This window comes from Paramisgurnus dabryanus, chromosome 8 (assembly GCF_030506205.2).
Source record: "Paramisgurnus dabryanus chromosome 8, PD_genome_1.1, whole genome shotgun sequence".
NCBI lineage: Eukaryota > Metazoa > Chordata > Actinopteri > Cypriniformes > Cobitidae > Paramisgurnus > Paramisgurnus dabryanus.
Genome location: NC_133344.1, coordinates 30,920,781 through 30,941,954, shown reverse-complemented (window position 1 = coordinate 30,941,954; position 21,174 = coordinate 30,920,781). Strand labels below are relative to the sequence as shown.

Below are 21,174 nucleotides of genomic sequence, written 5' to 3'. Positions count from 1 at the left end.
AAACTGGAAGCATAAACAAAAAAATAAATAAATTATTTAACATTGTGTACCTGTAGCTCGGTTGGTAGAGTACAATGCAAATGTTGTGGGTTTGACTCCCAGGGAACACACATGAAAATGAAAGTATAGTTCCCCCCGTGTTCAAGTACTGATATTAAAACTGTATGTATACTATGTACTTTTGAAGTCATTCACTTTAAAACTGACATTCATCTGTAATGTGTAATAAAACATCAGTTGATTTGATTACCGGTCTGTCATTGCAGGAAAAGTCTTTTTTCATGGGACCCAGTTTGCAGGACAACCTGCTGCATCTGGGAAAATAAGTCAGAATATATGCAGTTTAGCATTCATTATTCACTGTAAGACCTGTGTCCGATCATAACATAATGAACTACGAGATTCTGCAACACTGAATATAGCACCTTAAATATTTTCATTAACAGACAAGTCTTGGCAGTGGCGGTTCTAGACAAATTTCACTAGGGGGGCCAAGGAGGGGCCAGTGTTTTACCAGAGGGGCACATAAAAAATGTCAAGAGATTTTATTTTAAAGATTTTAGGGGTGGTTACAGGAATTAGTTTAAGGCAGGACTAGGCCTTAGTTTAATTAGGAAATATAACTAGTTTTAACAAACATGCCTTACTAAATACATTACTTGTGTGCATTTTGAAGCAAAACAAATGGCACTGGTGTATTCCCTGCTGAAAAAAAACAGCATACCAGCAAGACCAGCATATGTTGTGTTTTGGTGCTGGTATGCTGGTGACCACCAGCTAAACCAGCATCAAACCAGCATAGACCAGCATATTTCCCATGCTGGTCCATGCTGGTTTGATGCTGTTTTTTCAGCATGGTTTTAAGATATGGTATTGCAAGTTGTTTTCCGTTTGGACAGCTCTTACATTTATTTTAGTCTAGGATTAGTCAAATCCCTTTCCGGGAAACTGCCCCGAAAACTTTATTTTACTTTACAATCATATAAATATTTATTTAATAAAAGAGTGAGTGCAGGTGCAAAAGGGGAGCTGGGCTCTTTTCTAAAGCCCCCCGACCGAAAATCATGCGAGCCTACTCAATAAACTTTATGAAATGCAAACTTTTATAAAGACAAACGTTTGTTTTAGTTTACATATAAACACACATTGCTAGACAGTTAGGGACCACAATCTAAAATAATATTTATTTTAAATTGTAAAAATTTTTATATGTAACATTTAATTATATTCCTCCAATTGTATGCACGTATATGTAAGAGCATAATTACAGCGCTTTTTACAATGTGCAAACCTTAAAAATTTAGCGAGATGTTGGTTTTGCCGGTTGTTGATGAGTGACAGCTGTGAATGATCACCGCGCTTAAGCAGCCACGTCACAGGAGAACAAGTGAACTGTGTCCCAATGTAAAGTGAGCTAAAGTCCTTACCAGTGCCCAAACCTGCATACACATTCTCAACATCGGGAGATTGAGAACGAATTGAGACACTGCAGCCAGCTACAGTGGTTGGGTGCGCCGCTCTAATTTGCCCGTTTAGAACGTTGCGTCGCATTAGTTCCGCTTTTGGCGCTCGCGTGTAAAATCAAAATAAATTTATACTTTTTTATTTGGTCAGCACGGGGGGGCCACAAGGGTGGCCAGGGACATGTCTACAGAGGCACGGGCCACCCTTGGCCTCCGTGTAGAACCGCCACTGAGTCTTGGTTGTAGAGAATCCTAGGCAAGAAATGGAAAATAAAAAAGGCATGTTTATAAAAAGTGCTTAAAGTGTAACTAAACGCCTGGTCAGAGCCTGACTCCACCCACTGCAATATTTGAAAAATGCAAGAAAAGTGGGCAGATCCCAACGGAGATAGAGGGGACGAACTAAGTGTGTGGTGAGATCGTAACAAGGGCATGGTGAGCTTGAACCTGCTTACGTCACTAGTTATTTCTTGGACCCAACATCCAATAGGAAAATTCAACTGCAGTAGCCACCGTTCAACCTGAAGAGGGCAGCACTCAGACGTTCTTACACCATATATTGTAGTATTGAAACACTTTATATCCAAATGTCAAAAAACTTACTAAAATCAATGAAAAGCACTAATAAAGCATCATTCTTACAGATCATTAACTAAAAAAAGTTGGTTTAGCCCAGGTCAAAAAGACGTAGTATTTAATGTATTAAAAATATACTTAAAATACAAATAGTATGTTTATAATACATTTGTATTTCCAACATACTTATTTGAAGTGTATTAAAAATACGTTAAATTGCATTTAAACGTATTTTTTAAAAGTATACTAGAAGTACATTGGTAATAAATATATACTTAATTACATTTTTAAGAAATATGCTAAACTTAAGAATATTTTTAATGTATTTATATTAAGTGTACTAGAAGTACATTGGTAATAAATATATGCTTTATAACATTTTTAAGAAATATGCTAAACTTAAGAATATTTTTAATATATTTGTATTAAGTGTATTGGAAGTATGCTGGTAATAAATATATGCATAATTACACTTTTAAGAAATATGCTAAACACAAATGTACTTCTAGTGAAGTTTTAGTATATTTGGATAAAACATACTTTTTTCAAAACATGATTCATTAATTGTAATAACCTAACATTGAACTTTCCTCAAGCATTTCAACATTATATCATTCCGAATTCCGATTGCATTCAAAGATTTGCTTAAAATCTTACGTTTGCTAGTGTTTATTTTCAAACAACACACGTGACACACGTGAATAAACCTGATTGGTTGTTGTCATAGTAACACGTCACGGTGCTATTTGAAAGCTGTTGTTCAGTTCAGTTCACGAGGTGCATGCGGTTGCTTGCATTAAACGTATAAACTGTTAAATTAGATGGCGACTCTGCATTAAATGTATTTATTTAATTAATCGGCGATCATATTTCACCAGAGGACTAAGATAAAACAACTCGATTTAAAATGTGAGCAGTTTTAGTGCATCTGACGTTGAGGGAAAAAGTATTTCGCTTTTTGTTTGGAGATGAACGAGACAACACGAGGGTAAGTGATGAAAAATTTTCACATTTCTTTATTTAGTTAAAAGTATTAATACTTATTTAATACTATAAAATAAGTAAAACATTACATTACATTTAACCCAGCTTCTTTATGTAACGTTATGTCTGTGTTGCGTGTGGTTATTGGAACATCTTTATTTTCTCACTAACGTTTCTCTTAAGCATTTTAAGAAATCATTAAAACCTTTCATTTTTTTTAGCACAGCGACATAAATATGACCAACCAAATCCCAAGTAGACAGGAACAAATGAAGATATAGCGCATAGAAAGACTTATTCTTGGTGGTAAGTTTGTTGTTGCTATTTGTTTTCACGTTTAAGTTTTTCTAATGTTTCTCTTGCAATGCTAACGTAAGTTTAAAATTAATGTTTGAGCTGTCTTACCTGAAAATACCATGATATGTGACCATATGGTTATTATAACTCCAGTAATGTTCAATGGCTAATGTTTATATCAGTTCAATCTTGACAACCTTATTGTCTTTTTGTATATTTTTAAATGTATTTCTAATTACATATGGACACAAAAATGACATTGTAAGAGGCTGGGTTTGATTATATTATATTGTCTTAATATATTGTACTCGGGGTAAGTAAATCTTAAAACGAAAACAAATCATTAATCATCATTTACCTGCCTGTTGTTTTTCAGATCAACTGCTATTGACATTTTTGAATCGGGACAAATGTGGAGTGATTCGGAAGAAAAACGTTTGCAACACACCCATTCCAGGTGGCTAGTTTCTGTCCTTTTGAATTATTCTTGTAAAAACCGTTTTTTTTATTGTAAAGCTGTAAGGGACTTGGCCTAGTCATCCTTGCATATACCATTTGGCAGGGCACCAGACTAACATTTTTTACAGTCAAAGCTTTAAAAGGTCAACTGAGAAGTTAACAAAACTTCCATACATGCATATCTATGCCAATTTATTTTAAACATGGATAGCCAAATGTTCATTCATTATTGGTTAACTGGTATATTCTGTTTCCTTTTCACAGACCGTGTGATAAAGCAGTCTTCAATTACTACGGTGTCTGAATTGCAAGAAGAAGTGACCCTCCACTTAAACATGTGACATCTAAACTGTTTTGTGTTTTAGTTCAGCTTTTTATAGGTTTATCTTAAGTTGGTTAAAGGCGGAGTGCACTATTTTTGAAAGCCAATGTTAACATTTGAAATTACCTAAACAAACATGCCTCTACCCCAATAGAATCTGGACCTTCTTTTGATAGAGCCACCACACACATACGCAACCCCGGCAAGGATGTCAGTTAGTAGACACGCCCCTTACTGCTGGTTGGCTACAAGTGTGTTTTGGTAGTCGGCCCAATTTCCTTTTCCAAAGGGTTTTTCAAACATTGTGCACTCCGTCTTTAAATTGCACTTAAACATTTTTTTTTCAGTTACTTTTTATGCAGAGAATTACATTATGATTATTATATACTCATTGCTTATGAATATTTAGTGATTGCATATTCATAGTGTACTTTTCATTAATACATTTAATGTTAATGTTGTACAATTTGATAGAAGTAGCTCTGTAATTGCATTTCTCTGATATTTGTTTTATATTGTTTCTCTTTGGTCAAGAGATTATGTATGTCTCTGTGCTTGATTAATTTACTTTAAATATTTTTGTAATGTACACAACACAATATGAAGTATATTAAATTGTTCTGTATTCAAAATCTGTGTATGTGTCTTAATATTTAATAATTTTAATATAACATTTTAAATATTAAACAGCTTTATAATAAAACAGTAGTGTAATGCTAATACATTTCTATTAATGTAATACTAGTATATTTCTAATATGCTGAAGTACTATTAAAGTGTTCTTAAAGCACAGTTAAATTAAGCTTTAAATGTATTCTAAATGTATTTTTAAGTGTATGAGAAGTGCATTTCAAATGAATTTTAAAGAAGTACACTTAAATTGCACTAAATATATTTGAAGTTGTTCCAATTTAACACAATTTCAATATATTAAATATAATGCAAATAGATTAAAATTGACTTTAAATATATCTTGAAATGCATTTAATATATTTGAAGTGGGTTCAATATAATACATTTAATATGCATTTAGTATAGTAGCTTTTAAATATATTAAGTATGTCCCAAAAAATACTATTTAAATATATTTCTTTTTCACCTGGGAGGGTTTAGTTACTCTTTAAACATCTTAGTTTAACTTTGGCCTGGTATTGGCCTTAGGTAAGCATTGTCTGTGAAACCATGCTTTGTTTTATAAAACTTGTGAAGAAAAATCTGTTTTAACAATGTCAACACTGCAGTACATTATATTGCAAATATGTAATATGTACAATATGTAGCAAGAACTTTGGACCTAGGCTCAAAGGTCTTTGTTTGCTATACATACTGTACATACAGTATTACATACAATGTACTACAATGCATTCTTCTTAAAACGCACCCCCCCCCCGTGCAGAAAACCCTAAACAGAATCAGTAAAAATTTTGTATTATGCACATATGAAAACAATTATTTGTTTTTCAAAATCATAAAAAATCCCAAACACTGACCATCTTTGGAAGATGGGTTGGGCCCTAACTGTGAAAAAACAGGTTTGCATTTACAAATACCTCTCATATGTGAGTCATCACAAGTTCCCATAAAAATTAATTGCCATTGTCAGGTGTGAGATCCTGATTATTTACCTGTGTAACTAGGACTTCTTATTTTGCATAGTTGGCCAAATGTTTGACTGTGAATTAAAATGCTTCATTAAGTCTATATAAACATGCATTACGTATGCATTTGTCTAACTGGGATTGGTGTATTGTGATCTTGCTGTATAACTCACTCTGATGTCTTGAGCACTTCTTGTCTGTAATTTTGAACTCAGGACCACGACCAAATATAAGCGCTTGACCATCACCCAACTCCACCCGATCTCCAGAGACGTCATTTACTAGCGTGCACTGCATCTCCATTCACAGGTGAGTACAGCTGAATTACAAGATATCATAACAATGTTATCTACATTGCAACTTAACTATAAAAAGTCGATTTTATTGATTCCAGCTGGTTTTGCTAGTGTAGCAAGTTGTGTTTTGGTCACTTTTTAAGCTGGTCTAGCTGGACATAGCTGGTCAGACTGGAAGACCAGCTAAAACCAGCTGCAAGCTTATGCTTGTCTTAGCTGGATTTTTCAGTAGGGTCCGCAGAGACAAACATTTTATTTTAAATAAATTGTGTATGAAAACGTATATTATTTTTGTAAAGCCTTCATGACACTTTAAAATAAATTAACATAAACTACCCTTACAAAAATTAGCAATGGTTTTACTACAGTAAAAAAAAACATAGTTACTGTAGTAAAACCATGATAACCACAAAATAACCATAGCTTTGACAACCATGGTTTTCAAAAACCATAGTTAAACCATGGTTAGTGTAGTGCATGGTTTTGCTGATAGTAATCAATACACCAAAAACCCATGGTTACTACACTTTTACCACAATAAAACCATGGTTAATTTTTGTAAGGGTAAAATTGAACTAAAAAAAATTGCTTTACCCAACGGTTCTATTTATCACTGCGCCCTTAGCAACCACACATATCAGTTTAAGAACAGTTTGTTTTTATTTGAGCTTTCATGCATATTTCACATTGGAACGTTGTTGTTCACAGTCAGGGACTATCTTTTTTTAGCGGAAGGAATGTTTTTATTAATTTTACTTCATGAAAGTTGGAATATTTTTTTTTACTTTAAGATTGTGTGGTAACCGTTAAGATACCCAACGCAAGTGCTGTATCGTGATTAAGTAACGGCTGGAGGGGTTGCAGGCACTCCGTTTCGCGTCGTGCTTAACAACGCCCTTCAGCGTTACTTATTCACGATACAGCACTTGCCTCAAGTACCTTATTGCTTTTATAAAACGGTTACCACACAATATTAAAGTAAAAAATATTAGTGCAACTTTAATGAAGTTAAATCAATAAAAAGCATTCATTCCACTAGAAAAAATTGTCCATGACCTAAAAAAAAATGTGTATTATGCATGAAAGCTCAAATAAAAACAACAAACCGATATGTGTGGTCGCTATGGGTGTTGCCAAGGGCGCAGTGATAAGCAGAACCGTTGGGTGAAGCGGTCATAGCAGTGTTTTATCGTTAATAAAGCACACCTATTGACCAATCAGAATCAAGGATTGGAACTAACCGTTTTATATATATATATATATATATATATATATATATGATATGTAGCATGTATAGACGGTTTCATTGGAAGCACGTGCGCTGACGCGGTACACGTCTGGATCCGAACTTTATTTCCAGTTTCGATTTTTTTTTTTTATGGTCTGACTAGTTGCTAAACTGATCTCTTGAACAAATGCCTCGTCAAAAATTTAGTTTCCTATGAAATCTATGTGTTGTTGTTGTTGTTTTTTTGCTTGTTATATAAATAAACTACGTTTAAAGAACTTTGTTGTTATTTATTCTTAGCGAAGTTTACCGGAAGTTACGTGCGTACCACGACAGCCCCTTGTTTATGTGGTTACTGCTGAAACCGTCTATAAAGCACCTATGAATAATCATCTGGGGATGATATAGCACCACTATAGCAACAGATATGGTTCTATATAGCACAATATGGTTCTACACAGGTGCTACATGGCACTTAAAATGGTTCATCTATGATTACGATCTAGTGAACCACTTTTAGTGCTATTTAGCACCGTTTGTTTTTAGAATGTATGAGTCTGTTTAGTCTTGTGTTCTTTACAGTGTTTAAAGATAACAAAGACTGCATTAACATAAGACAATATTGGATATCCTAAGGTGACATGATAAATGTGTTTTATTGACTCCATATAAATACTTATATTGTTATATTATTATGTAGACCATGTTCAGTTTAAATTCTAAAAATGGTTTTGTCTCCAAGCTAATCAGATCTCACAAAACATCTTTTGTTTGTTTTGTAATGAACAATTTTGGGTGTATTTTTGGGGTGTGCTGATTGTGGGTGTGGCATGTTATAATACAAACATTCCCACACCTGTTTGAGTAAGGACGGTATATATAAAGACAAGTAAAATTAAGAATTAGAAAGTGTGGTAAAATTATTTTTATTCAATATTAAGACATATTACTGAGAATGGTGTAACAATATATCCACTGAGAGGAGTTGTAGACCCAAGTGCAGTTTTATTTACAAAAACAGGAACAAACACAAAACGTGGCATGGCTAGGCATGACACCTTCAGCAGATACATTTAAACAAAACTTGACAATGGAAAACATGAACGCTTATATACAGACAGGGAACCAATCAGAACATGACACATCAGTGAATGTGGAAACAAGAGACAACCATGACAATGAAGATTTTCTAAATAAAAGACTATAAAACACAGAACTTCAGTCTGTGAGTATATCAAGTCGTGGAGCAGCGGGCCTCGGCCGTGAATCATGGAAACTGGTTCAGGCATGGTTTCTGGGCTTAAGAACCTTCTTGTGGAACAGGGGTCCATTCTTCGTACGTGGATTACTCAATTAGCTGGATTTGATTGTTAATGTGGAAGATTAGTTTGGACCTTTTTAAGCGTAGGTGATATGGAAAGATATCAAGATATGTTAAATGTAAATGTTAAAAATATCAAGATTATATTTTCACATAATATTTTACATTATGTAGGGTGATTTTATGAACAAAAATAGCTTTAGCTGGGTTAACAAAAGCAGAATTATAAAAAGTTCACAATAACCTTTCATCAATAGCTCTCACATTGCAGGCAGGGCCGGATTATCCAATGGGCATTATGGGCACATGCCCAGGGGCCCACGCGCAGTCAGGGCCCAAGCGACGGGAAAAAAAAATGTAAAATCTAATTGTTAATTATTTAGATTAATTATTTAAGTGCAAATAATCCCGCGCTGAATCGAGCGGACTGTGGGTGGCAGTAGTCTTCATAGTTTAAGTTCGGAATGAGTGAGAAAAGCAGCAGTGCACATCAGTTGATTTATCAGACAGTCCATTACTTTTCTTAATTTATCCTGAATATGTGAATGTCCTGTAAATGACGCGAATCACTGCTGCTCTTACAGCCTGGTAAAGTAATCATTTGTATAAGAAATCATTTGTACTGCGTATGTGTCGAACGGAGCCGTCCGCGCTTGTCCGTGGTTTGGAAGCTGCGCGGGAACGCGCGCGCGACAAAGACAGACGAGGAAAGTTTGTCGTATTTGCCCAGATTGCCCTTCCTCCTCTGCATCTGTGCGCAACAGTGAAACACACATCGCCAACAGACAGACAGGTAGGCAGGAGCTCTTCACACAGGTCGTATTCCAGCTGTGTTTTTCTTGACTTGTGGGGAAGTCAGTGGAGATCAAATGACATAACTACCAGTACCTCAGTTTTACAGCTCATGATCCAAAAGACAATAAGTTGTCTTGCTAACATGACTCATAATACGTTTTCTAAAGTGTAGATAAGCCAGTAACAGGTTTTAGTTTAAAGTTCAATACTTTTTGAAACTTTGTTTCAGTTGCTTTATTTTTTATTTTGTCAATCTATCTGTATTTTTCCCCCCACTTTTTTGCAGCATTTTTCCTGTGAAATTAACAATATAGCAGCAACCCTCCTTTTTAAGTTTAGTGTATAGATGTGTTATTTTAACACCAAAAGAATATAAAAAATGTACTACCACGTGCAAAATAAACAAACACATTATTAATGAAACTGTACCCTCTCCTTGGCGCAGTCATTTATTCTAAATATATTTGAAACTAGTAGAACAGAAAACATGCACATTGTTGCAGTATCATTTGCTGTCTTTTGTTCTTGTGATGAACACTTTGTGTGAACTGATTATTTTGTATTTTGTTGAAATCTGTTGAGTATGAAACAGTTGGGTGTGTGTGAAGGAATGAAAATAAGGAAGTCAATATATTTTATCTTTTGTTTAAAAAAGAATTAGTCCTAAGAGAAATGCCCTTTTGTCACTTGAGCATCTGCCCCCTGTGCAGGTCTCTGTGCAGGTCCCTGCCTGCAACAAAAATATCTACATGTATTGATATTGTCCTACAGGTAGTGATCACCGGCTGTAATGTGTCAGTGTAAATCCTGTAAAAGTAGAGGTGTTTCTAACAAAAAGAACCATATAATATATATATATATATATATATATATATATATATATATATATATATATATATATATATATATATATATATATATATATATATATATAATAATTTGATTGTGTGCGTGGGGGGGCCTACAAGAAATTGTGCCCAGGGGCCTCCGAATTCTTAATCCGGGCCTGATTGCAGGGGTTAAAAAAATGACCATTGTAACAACTGTCCATTTTCAATCCTGCCATACTAATCATCAACAGCAGAAGTGTTCAAAGAACCAAATAAGCGAGATCATAATTAGCGAGATCTGAACATCTCGGATGCGTCATTTGATCTCGGATGTTTTAAGTGACGTATGAAGAAAGGACCCCTGAAGAGTAGAGAGCAGATCAAACACATCACAGAGCCATGACAAACATATGGAGCACAGAAGACAAAAGGACATACCTCAGGCACTATAGAGATCACAGAGCTGGAGACCACCACACTAGGAGCACCAACCGCCCGTACTGACACTAGTGGAGTGTTGGCCAGGGGTGCGTTTCCCAAAAAAAAAGGAGTGACTTAAGGGGGAACTTGTGCATGAATTAAATATCTTAGGTAACAGGTAACTAAATCACGATAACAAAATCTTCCAATGCAATTTATGTTATTTACAGCAATAATCTGACATTAAATCCATTTGCACAGATTAATTAGTACTGCACAAGAGAAAAAAAAAACAATTATACAAACAATACATAAAACAAGTCAAATATAAAACCACACAAAATAAGAACGTACTGTCAGGATAAGTGAGTTAAAAGAGAGTTCAATTTTAAGTAAAAGCAACCCTAAAGAAATAAGCTTTAAGGGAGGATTTAAAAACACTAAGGGATTCAGCTTGCCTAATTGGAGCAGCCAAGAAATTCCAAAGCCTTGGAGCGACAGATGAAAATGACCTATCACCCATAGATTTTAAACGGGTATTAGGAACTAGTAAAAGGCCAGTTTCAGAGGAGTGCTTTCGGGAAACAGTCGTGACAAGGTAGTTAGTTTCTCCAACTATGCATCTTACTATGTTGGTTCAGCAGCGAGTTATGTCGTTGTTGGGGAAATGCACCCCAGATTTGAAACCAGCCGTCTGGTCCTGAACTTCACCAGAAACAATATAGAGGCGGCCATCTTGTGAACTGGCTCAGCTGCGGCGGGTTCAGTATTTTCAGCCATCTCACATGTGGGCTCTAGCTGAGCAGTCACGATGCATGGAGACTCACGACGTGTGGAGATTCAGATGTGGTAATCACTGTGAGCATATGGGTCTCCTCTCCCATTGTTCCCACAGTTAAAGAAGACCCACTTAGCAATGAAGCGATGTCTATAAATTCCAATAAAGATCCCACTTCATAACTCAGTGGCATTAAATAAGAAATTATTTTGTTAAGTCCAAAGCAACAAATGTCCATAAAAGGACAAGGACAATGGGAAACATGAAGGCTACAGGGAATCAATCAGAACATGACACATCAGGGAATGGGGAAACAAATGAAAAACATGAAAATTAAGATTTTCAAAATAAAAGACATTACTATAAAACACAGAAATTCATAATAAAAGAGATAATAATAATAATAATTCCTTACATTTATATACACTTTTCTCAGTACTCAAACCGCTTTACATATAAACGGGGGAATCTCCTCAACCACCACCAATGTACACCATCCACCTGGATGATGCAACGGCAGCCATATTGCGCCAGAACGCCCACCACACACCAGCTTATTAGTGGAGAGGAGACCAAGTGATATAGCCAATTAGTATGAGGGATGATTAGTAGGCCAATGGGCAAGTTTTGGCCAGGATGCTGGGGCACACCCCTACTCTTTTCGAAGGACATCCTGGGATTTTTAATGACCACAGAGAGTCAGGACCTCGGTTTAACGTCTCATCCGAAGGATGAACAATGAACAAAACAAGAACACATAAAACTACTGTGACATAACCCTAACATCTGGATTCAGTTTTTATATTTATATTTAAGTAAAATGTAATAAAAATTATATTCGTTCTGTATTTAAAATATTTTCTGTCTTTGTGAAGAAAACTTAGCCTGGTGCATTGGAAAACCTCCTGTTGAACAAATCAAGTACTCAATCTGCAAAACTAAGAGTGAAAAACACCTTTTGACCAACACAAGATAACTGAAGCATCATGTCGCGTGAAGATGACTACTGCTCCATCATGACTGGTCTAAGTGAGCTTGACCTTCAAGGAAAAGCAGTCCCTAGTGATCTTGTGCTGATCGGTTCTGATGCCTTTCCACTTGCCATGAATCCAAGAGGTCAAGTTCTGATGGCTGCATCTCGTTACGGTCAGGGACGTGTGGTGGTGTTGGGACACGAAGACTATTTGACCCGTTTCCCCGGCCTGATAGAGAATGCCCTAATGTGGCTCATGCCATGTACCGGTGATGCCAGCATTGTAGGGATTCAGAAGAATTTAGGTCCAGTAGCTGACAACTTCCGCAATTCGTCTATCAGCACAGAGCTTGGAGATTTTCGGGAGGGATTGGCTGTATATATCACAGATGCTTACAGCGTTGATGATTGTGCAAAGGATTTGATTGCTTTTGTCAAAGCTGGGGGTGGTTTGATTATTGCTGGCCAAGCATGGAACTGGGCTAAGGCTAATCCAAATATGGATGTTTTTCTGAACTTCCCCGGAAACAAGGTGTGCAGCGTCGCAGGAATTTATTTTTCAGAACATCAGGGAAGACTTGGAGTGATTCCTGTGCCTTCAAATATCCCTTCTAGTTGGCTTGCTGTATCGTAAGTTATTTTTAGCTTTTACATACTTATTTTAGTAAACACATTTTTCAAACTTTCTTGTAACAATTTTATTGTTATTTTTCAGAATTGTCAAGGATTTTAAGAATGACCTAGAATTCCTTCTGAATGATGTGCCTGAGTTTGACATTCAAGGCGGGGCTCTGCCTTCTGAGCTGATGGTGCATGGACCATTAGCATTTCGTATCGCAGTAGCTCCACCTGGAAAAGTATTCATTGCAGGTGCCTACTATGGACAAGGACGGGTAATTGTGTTAACCCACGAAAACTACCTGGACCGTGAAGCTCTGTCCACTTTCCTGATTAATGCAATCAACTGGCTGGATGAGGGGCGTAAAGGCGTTATTGGGATTAATCCCAGACTCGCAGGAGCCCAAAAAATACTGAGCAAATCTGGTCTGAACTGCCAGTTAACTAACTTCAGAGAAGATCTCAGTGTCCACGTCTGCACTTCCTACAGTGATGCCGAGTGTGAAAAGATCCAAGAATTTGTGGCAGAAGGTAGTGGTCTTCTGATTGGAGGTCAAGCCTGGAATTGGGCTCATAATAACCGTGGCCGCAATGTTACGACTGAATACCCAGGAAATCGCATTCTTAACAAGATGGGACTGAGTATTTTGGCCAGCACTGTAAATGCAGGATTATACAAAGCCCCAGAAATCAAGGAGGGTTTTAAAGATGTGTACCACTTTCGTAATGTACTGGGACACTTTGGGAAGCATGTAACCATGGGGCAAAAACTTGCTCCTCATGTAGAGGGTTCCCTAAAACAACTTTGCAATGACCTTACCAAATACCTTCATATGCGTACATATGATTGTGCTTCTTATAATTCAATGGTAACTCATTTTACCGACATGGTGAAGGAGATTGGTGTTCCACAGGTGGGTAGTAAGAGCCCTATTAAAACTCCCAAAGACTACCTGATGCTCCAAATCGCGAGTGAACTTTACAAAACCGTGTCTGACCCTGATGCCCTCCTGCCATACATCATTAAGGATATACCTGACCTGCCCACTGTGACTGATGCAAGAGTTCGCATCAGTGCTGACACTGGTGGTATGAAAGTTTTCTTCTTTTAAATCCGCAAGTAGGTGAGAATTGACTTGTTACACACAACAGTTGTTATCGCGTATTTAACAGCACATTACTTGTTGTTTTAGGCGCTGAAGCATGGATAAGCACAGGCTTGTATCTTTCTCCTGGTATGAGGACACAGATGGTAATACCTCCAGAGCTCATTGGGAAGAACTGGAAGGTAATCCAATTCATACCCTCAAGTACATTATTTTGATGTGTCCATTGTAATACCATATATTGCAAATTTTTGTTAACTTGTATTCAACACTTAATCGCACAATAATAGGATGATGACAGCATGTTTCCAACTGTCTGTAGGTCCAGATTAATTGCCACACAGATAACATTGGGGGTGCAGATGTTTTGAGACGGGCTCCTGTGGTCCATGAGCGCTTCTCGTTGTACAATGAAATGGTTCAGATCAGTAATCTATGGGGAGGTCTCATCTACCTAGTTGCACCTCCTAAAACCAAAGTAGATGGGGTGGAAATTGTGGTGCAGACTGCAGTACAGGCTCCGTACTTCAAGTCTGGTAAGAATGTTAAATGAAAAATAACAATTCACAGTGAGATTTTGAAACGTAAGATTTCACTGATATGCATCTTATGAACATGAATATGTTTCAAAACCATGTAAAATAGTGTAGTAAAGTTTGGAAATTTGACTGGTTTTGTCCCCTCAGGAGAGACCAGTGTAGCCGATTGGGTCGGTGGGATCTGTAAGGCGCCAGCACCCTGGGCGGAGCTTGAATTTGAGAACATCATCATCACATTACATTCAGATGTGATACGGAATCTGGATCATCCTGATGAGGTGGCGAAACTTTGGGATGCAATAATGAGAGGCATAGCTGACCTGGCAGCAATACCTCATAAGTTCCCCCGCAAGGAGCGAATTGTTGCAGATGTTCAGATCGCTGCTGGTATGAGATACTATTAAATATTCACTCAAAAAGAGCATGACATGGTTTAGTTACTCCCACATGATTCCAATCCCAATTTGACTTTTTTATTCAAAAAACAATTTATTAAAAATTGACTTCAATTATTAGCATTATAAATGACTCCATTTAAATCATCATTTTGACAATGAAAATTATATCAATGATAACTTTTCATGTGTGCAAATTAAGAAAGGAACCTGAAATTCAAGTAATTTATGAGTAAAATCATGAGACCTTTCTTGCATTGTTTGGGCTACATTAAAAAGTGCATCACTATTGACAACAGGTAACTTGTCAGTAGTAATTAGAAGGAACTTCCTGTCAAAATATGATTTATAACCCCCTGTCAATTGTGTTTTCACATCTGTAATTCGGTTCATTTGGTCCGGACCAAAAGCAAAAAATTATACATTGTAACTTTTTTTAGCAGTTTTGGTTCCTTTTCACACCACACCAATTGCTCTGATCTGCACAAGTTGAAACTAACCAAAATTCTGTCATGTGATAAGATCCACATCACTCGTTGGCCACATGTATTTGAACGTATTTCCTAAACTACTTCTCGATTGGTCAGAATCAACATGCGCGAAATTCCAACGGAACCCCGGAAGTAAACAAATAGAAGGAAAATACAGCAGACACCATGGACAGACGGCTGCGCCCTGTAATTATGTCTCTGTGGTTGTTATACATATTTTGTATACAGCACTCTAGACAAACCGTTCATTTTTAAAAAGAATCGCGGATGCGGTTTGAAAACAACGTTTCAATGCACTACAAACCGCAAAGACACCAAATTTCTGAGGCTCTGCCCACACCTCCTTGCAACTCCAGGTATGTCTGCGATCTGTCATTGTGGTAATATTGCTAACAAACACTTCCTCATCTGATAATTCACTGCGAAGCTGACTACGGCAGCTGGTTTAGTCCAAAATGCGCAGTACTTTTGCAGTTAGGTCGGTTAGATCTCGGATCGTGTTCTCACCACAAACGAACCGCTCTAGAGTTTGTTTGAAAGCGTACCGAGGTGGTCTCAGTCCGCTTGTTTGGTCCGCTTTTGGTGCACACCAGAGTTCGATTGCTGCATTCTCATCTGCCCAAACAAACCGCACCAACTTAGCAATCGAACTCTGGTACGATTCAACCAAACTAAACAAGGCAGGTGTGAAAGCACCCTATGATGTTTCAATCAAAGAGTTGTTTTCCTTTTGTGTCTGTTTGTTGTTTGTCATATTTTTGTGCCAATCAAAAGGTTCTCTTATTTTTGCTGCGTGCTAAAACTTGTACATAGGTTTATTTTTCAGTTGTCATTTTTAGGGCAGGGGTCTCTGTGTGTAGCCTGGTCCAACCAGACTCTCGTACATTCATTTCATTTGTACAGAGAGTCTGGCCACGCTCCATTGCAAAGCGTTACTTCCGTTAAGGAGGGTCCTCTGTTGAGTCACTCAGGATCTGCCATAGGCAGTCGCTAACATGTGGTCGTGACGTATATCATGCGCCGAAACCAGCCGGAAACAACAAGTCCGAATAATCAGAACAACAAGACTTAGCAAACCTGGTTCTTGCTCCGGCTTTAACTTCTCTATATTCGGCAGTCCCCCTTCTGTTCGCTGATTGGACCTGCAGATTTTTGCAGGAGAAAACGAAACTCTACACAGCAGTCCCAGACGTAGTACTGAAGCGAAATTAAAATTAAGCGGAAGCACGTAGGTGGGCGGAGCCAGGCTACTCTGTGTGCTCTCTCTCCCCGCAGCCCGCGGCGCTTCACACCAAGGGGGTGTTCTTGTATAAATGACTGGTTGTAAGCCTGTGCTCTTCTCGTTTCTTTTACAATGGCAGTAGTCAATATGAGTGCACGCCTGGCGCACGTTCTCTATCGCCGGTGAGCGCGAGCTTTACTGCGTGTGAACAATAGAGAGCGAATCGTGAAAAGACTCATGGAGCTCGTGAAGCGATTCACAGGTAGACAGAATTACATTTATTTTACCATCAAGGTTTTAGAAACAGGCACACATACTTATTTACAACTCAGAAGTAATGGGCTATGTGGGGGGATAGAGAGCACACAGAGACCCCTGCCATAAAAATGACAACCGAAAAATAAACCTATGTACAACTTTTAACACGCACAAAAAAATATTGAGCCTTTTGATTGCCACATCAATAAATATGACAAACAAAAATATTGCACGACAATGAACAGACACAAAAGGAAAACAACTCTTTGATTGACACATCATAAATGATGGTCATCCGGACCACAGCCTAAAAAACCAGTGTGTACAGTTTTGGATTGTGGGTTGGGGCACCACCTGTCAAAACATGATTGACAGGGGGTCATAAATGATATTTTGACAGGAAGTTCCTTCTAATTACTACTCTTCTGAATGCCAAAGTTGTAAAATGTCAATGCAAGATGAATTAATAAAGTGTCATTACAGCCACCATGATTTTATTGTAAAATTGCAGAACCTTTTCAGTTTTTATTAAATACTATCACTGTAGCCTACTTGGAAAAAATGAACAGCAAGCCACACCCACTTACATTTTGCTTACATTCTAAGGGGGTGTGACTCAATAATTTATTGTCACTGTATTGAATCTGTCTAAACTGAAAAACATTAAATAATCTTCTCTGTATTCTGATGAAGACATACTGTGAACAGTTTTGAGTAAAATGCATTTATAGTATTCTATCATCACAACACCCACTCCTAATGTTTATCCCCAGGCTTTATGCATTCTGGATATCCCGTCATGATTCACTCCGGCTCCGCCCAAGAACTGATCAATCCAGAAGGTGCTCGTAAAAGTGGTATATGGGGACCTATACATGAGCTTGGTCATAACCAACAGCGTGGAGTCTGGGAGTTTCGTCCACACACATCTGAGTGCACCTGCAACCTGTGGTCAGTGTATGTGCATGAGGAGGTGCTTGGTGTCGACAGGGCTGCTGCTCACAAAAGCATGACCCTAGATAATCGCCAGGCTCGCATCAGAGATTATGTCAAAGGTGGCAGAGATTTGAAAAAGTGGATCGTGTGGACAGCACTGGATACTTATATGCAGGTAGGAACAGACTGCACAGTGTTAGTTTTAACCAGTTAAACATGTTTTTCTATACATCACTACATTTTGGTAATTTATGGACGGCAGCTTAAATAAACTTTTATTAATCAACTCATTTTATATCATATAGGAAGAAAATAATAAAAAATAAGAAAAAAAAACTTAAATTTTATCATCACTGTATTCATAATCCTAACACTTCATTTTTTTTCAGCTTCAAGAAAAATTTGGCTGGGATGCTTTCAAGAAGGTTTTTGCTGCCTATCATGTCATGACTGGAGTGCCCAAAACCAATCCAGGCAAGATGAATCTGTACGCTGAGACCTTCTCTAAGGTGGTGAACATGAATCTGTCATCTTTCTTCAAAGCCTGGGGTTGGCCGATCGAGCCCAGCACTGAACAGAAGATCTCTCATCTCCCCGAGTGGAGCGATCATCCTATGAAGCAGTATGCATAAGACACCTGAGAGAGCTTTAATAATTACAGTGTGAAATCTGATTAAAATAAGATATAAGAGTAGATAATGGTTAATAGAGCTGCAAGGATGACAAAATTTTCATATGCCCAAATCCAAAGACAAGTAAGCTCTTCCAGTTCTCTTGTCCCAACGTCAGTGTGTTTTTGGTTAAACGCCTTAAATAAGATCTTTGGTTACAAGCTTAAAAAAGTTAAATAAGTTAATTTTTTTCATAAACACTTAATTCAAGAACATTTGTTTTATTCCATAAGGCAGATTTTTTATTTTTTTTTTTGCTTGTTTTAACGACAATGTTTCTTTAATTTTTGTATGTTTTGTCTTAAAACTAGACTTTTTTTCCTAGGTCATTTTGCTCATCAATAAAATACATCTTAATTTAAATTTTTTTTAGATATTTTTACTGAAAACAAGACAAAAATACTAAGTAAGTCAGTCTTTTTTTTTTTGCAGTGTAGCTCAATTTCCAAACTTTTTTTATCCAAACTAGTTGTGTTCATTGTTAAGATTATCTCGATGGGCAAAACGTGTAAATATTAAAACCTTTTGTTGAGAACATGCAGAGGTTAGTTTTGTGATAATCCAAAGCCTATGGAAAAATCTAAATTTTTGTGGAGCGTACCCATGTGAACCTTACCTCTTGGGCTGGCTTACAAAAAATATGTCATCCCTACAGCTCTCTGGGTTGTTTATAAATACTGTATAATTTGTCTTTGTGAGCTTGGTGTGTTTTTTTTAAGCTTTAGATTCATTTAGTTTATTTATTTCGACAGTCTTGGTTGTATCTCTAGGAATTTTATAGTGACAGGGGGGCTTAAAGTGCCAGTTTACATTGGTCTCCCCATAGAGGCACCACAAGCCGGTCAACTGTCCCTCTGTTTCAAGCCACAATTATTTAAATAACCTCTCCTTTACTGCAAGCTTGTTTGAACACACTTGCTTTATTATACACCACACTGCCAGCCAAGAGTTCACTGAAGAGAGCCGTAGCAAGGTTGAAACATCAACATTTATTCATCCTGTGTGAAATTATGAATCAGTTTTTATTTATTAGGGCCTGAGCAGCACTGAGATATTATTTTCATCTGATGGGTCGTGTTGTCCAGGTTGATAAAAATGTGTTGCAGAGATAACTGGGGAAATTTGACACACAAATTTTAATTCTAGTAAATATGTCTCAAGGCAGATTTAAATCCAACATTAATACAAATAAAGGGTATCCCGAAAAATTTTATTGTCTCTCTATCCTAAGCACCTATCCGGGACTAACAGATGTGCGACATTGTTCTTCTTAAATCATTCTTTAAAGAAACATATATTATGTTGTTGTTATTAGTTTTACCACAAACAAACAACACAGAAAGGACACTGCAAAATAAAGACATTTTTTAAATAATTATATTTATTTATAAATATAGTGGCAGATAGCTGGGCTAAGATATATTTTAGTGACTTAGCCAAATAATTAATGAATAATTAATATATGATTAATTAGTGTAATTTATAAAATAAATAAATAATATATTATAAAAGAATTATACAGCTATAATATAAGCTTTAATACAGCTTTAATATCAGCTTAAATATAAGCTTTATTTAGTCTAAAGCTATATTATAAAGTGTAAAATTAACATATTATTAATATATATTATAAAGCTATCATTTAAGAGCTTTACTATAAGCTTTAGTATAGCTTAAATATAGCTTTAACTTTTTTATATATATTGCCTGAAGAGTTTAAGTTATAGATATACATAAGTTGTTATGCATTAGTGGAAAGTGAAAAGTGCTGATGATGAAATGAGCAGTGCTGGATTTCAGCTGTCAACTGCTTGTTAAGCTGATCTGGAGACAGAGCAGATGTTACTGGATCTGAAACACATCTCAAGGCAAAACTTTGAAATATAAAAAAACATGAAGGCAGAGGAACCAGAAACCCAAAAGACAAAGCACAGCAGCGCTACAGCCACGCATGACAGGTCCTGCACAACCAGTCAATAAAACAACACAGGACATGAACAAGACTTCTAAACGATGACTTGTGAATATATAAGCTGCAGACCGCCAGTCGAAAACAACCTGCAAGGACAAAACCTGACCAAAACCTGCAACATTTAGGAAACCAGAAACACAAGACTCTCAAAAAGCCATGACATGAAACACAAAATAAAATATTAAGACCATTAAAAAAGCACCATAATATAAGAGATTCTCAGGAACATACACATACAACAGTAAACAAGTTAGTAATAATCATAGTAATAGTAAGCTATTTTAAAAGGATTAGTCTTTAAGGATCACTTAAAACAGTCCAGTGATGGTGAGTTTCTTATCACCAAAAGAAAAGAATTTCAGAGACAGAGAATTTAGAGAATCAGACGGGGTATAGGGATTGACTATTGCAAATGTATAGAATTCAGATGGAATTCAATGTCTTTACACACAGAATGTGTTTACTATTAACAGACATTTATTATTATCAACACTTTCAATAAATCCAGAGATTAACAACATGATCCCCGAAAAATTGATTTTGTCTTCATTCAGTTGCTGGCACTGTCAGGGGTGATATGTAAGTTAAAATTCAGGGCTTTTCAGGGAGACTAGTTGAAAATGCCT

The 21,174-nt window shown here is 36.7% G+C and overlaps 1 protein-coding gene across 1 annotated transcript; it reads left to right on the top strand.

Annotated features, from left to right (window-relative positions):
- The first annotated feature begins 5,840 nt into the window (after positions 1-5,840).
- On the top strand, positions 5,841-19,833 carry LOC135771335 (TRPM8 channel-associated factor homolog). Its single transcript, XM_065281535.1, has 8 exons — positions 5,841-6,008; positions 12,243-12,970; positions 13,056-14,047; positions 14,152-14,246; positions 14,387-14,600; positions 14,751-14,990; positions 17,743-18,080; positions 18,295-19,833. Exons 2-8 carry the CDS (start codon positions 12,354-12,356, stop codon positions 18,535-18,537), a joined length of 2,739 nt encoding a protein of 912 aa, XP_065137607.1. The 5' UTR covers positions 5,841-6,008; positions 12,243-12,353; the 3' UTR covers positions 18,538-19,833.
- The last annotated feature ends 1,341 nt before the right edge of the window (positions 19,834-21,174 follow it).